This window comes from Octopus bimaculoides, chromosome 1, assembly GCF_001194135.2.
Source record: "Octopus bimaculoides isolate UCB-OBI-ISO-001 chromosome 1, ASM119413v2, whole genome shotgun sequence".
NCBI classification, from domain to species: Eukaryota; Metazoa; Mollusca; class Cephalopoda; order Octopoda; family Octopodidae; genus Octopus; species Octopus bimaculoides.
Window position 1 is genome coordinate 8257935 of NC_068981.1, and position 4294 is coordinate 8262228.

At 37.7% G+C, this 4294-nt stretch overlaps 1 protein-coding gene across 1 annotated transcript in view; it reads left to right on the forward strand.

Moving 5' to 3' along the window:
* LOC106881136 (guanine nucleotide-binding protein-like 3 homolog) overlaps positions 1-4294 on the forward strand; it is a 31196-nt gene that overhangs the window by 1598 nt on the left and 25304 nt on the right. Inside the window, exon 3 of the mRNA XM_014931408.2 lies at positions 2991-3051. Within this exon, the coding sequence (XP_014786894.1) occupies positions 2991-3051 (61 nt within the window). The remainder of the gene's footprint in view (positions 1-2990; positions 3052-4294) is intronic.

Below are 4294 nucleotides of genomic sequence, written 5' to 3' on the forward strand. Positions count from 1 at the left end.
ATATCTCCTTTGGGTAAAGCCACCAATAGAAGAGAATATGACCAAAAATTGCGTGTACTCCATCCCATGCAACTGTGGTAGGTTATACAAAAGCGAAACATGCCCTCTCCCTCAAAATAAGGGTAGAGGAACATCACATTCAACTAAAAACCATTCAAGGCAGTGCCCCAGCTTGGCCACAGTCTAATGGTTGAAACAAGTGGGATTTGAGAGGTCATGTTGTCATTAATTCCATAGTGAGTCCCTTCAATAAAAAAATAAAAAAAGTCACCTTAGTCTTCATTTCTAGCGTTGTTGAGTTGTGGTCAGTCAAAAATAAATATGACCAACATTGAGTTATTTGTAGCTTCAACCCAGGTCAGCTTTGATTGAATGGAGCCACAGTCAGAGGCATTCGTACCTTGACCGTTCTGTCTTTTTGTTCATTAAGGACTACATTATCTAGTGTAGATTACTGTTTTAAGACAGTAAGTGTTATTTAAAGGAGATTCAACTGCCATTTCTAGTAGGTCAAACAACCACAGAATCCCTGGTTTACACAAGAGTAGTGGCTTTGCTGTGTATTTAAAGAAAATAATTCTTCATAGTTCTCAAATCTTTGACAATAATTGTAGCAAAATTGTTTTTATTCCATTCTTTGTACAATATTTCTTTTATAGATCAAAGAATGGAAACTAGGCTTTTGTGAAAGTCATTGTTAAGAGCAGGAACAACCTAGGATGTTCCCCACCCTCCTCGTATAACACTGTTCGTAAACAGAGGAGAGAGACCTGTACAGATTGCTAATTTAATACTTAACATTGTGCAACTTTTTGCTTTTGTGTGAAAAGCACCATTCGAGTGTGGACAATGCCAGTGTCGCCTGACTGGCCCTCGTGCTGGTGACAAGTAAAAAGCACCCACTACACTCAGAGTGGTTGGCATTAGGAAGGGCATCCGGTTGTAGAAACCTTGCCAGATCAGACTGGAGCCTGGTGCAACCTCCTGGTTTACCAGTCCTCAGTCAAACCATCCAACCCATGCCAGGATGGAAAGCAGACATTAAACGATGATGATGTGTGCAGTTAGATGTATGACAACTCCTGAATGAATCAAAGCTCCCACATAGATTATCATTATCCAGTCAGCTTCCAATAGAGTGTTTAGCTGACCATTGTACCTAGCAGTGTTACTAGTTATTATATACAGGAGCATTCGTAGTGGAAATTAAAATGTTGAAACTCTATAACAGAATACATTGAAGTATTTCTTTGATGACCCCTTGCAGTTAGGCATCCAATGCTGAGTTCTAAAATGCATTAACCCTTTCATTACCAACCCAGCTGGCACCGGCTCTGGTTCTGAGTACAAATGACTTGTTTTCATAAGTTCTGAATTAAATTCTTCCACCAAACCTTAGTCACAATTTAAGTTTCTAACACTAGTTTAATGATAACCAAGTTATTTTATTAACTTCTTTGTTATATTTAAAATTAATTAAAAGAAACACAGAGCATTTCAACAGAAATACAGTAACAAAAGGGTTAAAGTGGTTCCTTGATGATCCCTTGCAGTTTAGGCATCCAATGCTGAGTTCCAAAGAACTGCAATGGTGAAACATGAAAGAACTAATAATTTAAGCTTGGATTTCTTTCAATTTTCTCACACGTTTTATATATAGGGTGCTGGGAATAAACTGTCGTCTAAATTAGGCAAAAATGAACATAACACTGACGTCTCGTTTTAACAGATATATTTACCAAAATTACATAAAAATAGTTTGAAATACTAAAGAGTAAATTTATTCAATAAAATCACCATTGACTTCAAAAACAGCCTCCAGACAACTTCAAATCACCTGCAACTCTTCTGGAGGGTCTCCTTGTTTAAGTTGGGGAATGCTGCCATAATCATTGCCTTTAGTTCATCTTTGGTGTTACAAGGAGTTTTGTTGGTCTCTCACTCAACTGTGCCCCTCACGTAATAATCAAGGGGGTTGCAGTCTGGGGAGTTAAGTGGCCAGATGTTAGGGGTGATGTGGTCGCATAAATTATCTCACAGCCATGACTGGATTCTCCTACTTGTGTGGCATGGTGCAGAGTCCTGTTGCCAGACATAGGGTCTTCCAGCAGCCACCATTTTGACCCAGTGTAGCACTACCTCCTCCAGGCATTTGTTGTAGGCTTCCGTGTTGAGTCTGAGATGAATGAAGGTACAACATCACCATCACTGGTGATCACTCCAAGCACTATGATGTTGACTGGATGTTTGATTTTTATCACTCTTGGTACATGTCCTCAGATTCATACCCAAACACTCTGAAATGTTTGCACTGGAGTTTTTGGCACGAATGCCAAGCAATACGGCATGTCGTTTCCAAATTTCTAGCAGAGTGAATTGCATCATGGTGCTGTTTTTCTCACAGACGGTGCCCGACTGACCCTACTGTACTGTGCAGTCAACAAAATCAAAAACAAATGATGCACATGTGCAAAATTAAAAATATAAAATGGCGACAATTTACCCATTACACCCTGTATGTGTGTATATATATATAATATATATATATATATATATATACACAATATCTAACTAAAAAGCATCATTTGAGCATGGTTGTTGCCAGTGCCGTCTGACTGGCTCCCGTGCCAGCAGCACATAAACAACACCATTTGAGTGTGGTCGTTGCCAGTGCTGCCTGACTGGCTCCCATGCCGATGGCACATAAAAAAGCACCATTCAAGCGTGGTCGATGCCAGTGGAACATAAAAAGCACCCATTACACTCTTGGAGTGGTTGGTGTTAAGAAGGGTATCCAGCTGTGGAAACTTCACCAGATCAAATTGGAGCTTGGTACAGCCTTCTGGCTTGCCAGCCCTCAGTCAAACCATCCAACCCATGCCAGCATGGAAAGCGGATGTTAAACAGCAATGATGAGGATGATATATATATTAAAATGTATCTTTTGTGTAAATTTCTTATGATTAGTTTTTGTTATTTATTTTTTTAAGGTCAAAGAACACAAACGAAAGATAAAGAAAGAGGCCAAAAAGAATCCAATAAAACACAGAAGTAAGTTTCATTTAATTAATGGAACTAATTAATATTTGCCAATTGTTTCCATTTGTTACTTATTGTTTCTCAGTTAATAATTCTTTTAATATGTGTGAAAGGTGGGACATATTAATTAGTTAATAACTTTATATGGGACATTAATTAATGAGATTGTTAGTTTATAACACAAGTAACCACTTTGTACGTGGCTTAGTGGTTAGGCAGGTTTGGAAAGTGATTCCTTGCAGATAATTGGGTAAAATCAACTTTCTTCTGCCATGAAGAACAAAAGTGGGGAAGGGGGAGCATGTTTGATTCTTTTCTCTTTTTTTTTTTTCATTTTTTTTCTTCCCCTGCCAGAATGGGTTGGACAAAGACTTGAAACAGAATCCTGTGGCAGGGCACCCTTCCTGTCACCAACAATTGTTTTGTTTTTGAAAGTGTAGAACAACAGGATGTGTTGTCTACAAGGAAAATCATCACTGTTTTATTTCACTCAGTTTATTTCGCTCAGGTGGTGGTGACATGTGAAGATAGAAAATGAAAACAGCCATTCTTAGACACACGCAAATCTGTGTATATATTCTAGGTACAGGTACACAACTATGTGGTCGTAGCGAGCAGCAAGCAATTCGTAAAAGGCAGTAATGTTGCCTGAACAAGTATAATTCTTGGTTTCCCGTTGGTTAAAATTACTGCCCATATTTGAATTCTAAACTTTCATCAGAGAGAATTCTTCCACGAAATACGGTTCTTAGAATTCAGGTATGAGCAGTTATAAAAACCCTGATTTTTGGGAAATTAATCAGTGATCATTGGTTGTAAATTGACTCCACGACACTCACCCCTTTGAGATATTGGCTATTTTTATGCCATCTATTACTTAAATCCAACAAGATTTATTTGAATTGTTGTATAAACTCTGATAGTTAGGAATTAGGTAGTAATAAATTTATGTTGTAACTCTCTACGACAAATTCCAAATGTACTGTAAATATTAAATGTATATAAATGTTAATGAAATTTACTTCTGCAGTTATGAAACTGTTTTTTATAGCCGTGAAATAGAACACAAACTTATCTTCAACATACATGCACATTCAACATTTCTGTTAAGCGTCTTGATAGGAATTTTAACAATGTTTCGTGGTCTGCTACCACAACAGCTCCTTTATAGGATCCAGTTAGCTCAAGACATCATCAACATACATGCACATTCAACATTTCTGTTAAGCGTCTTGATAGGAATTTTAACAATGTT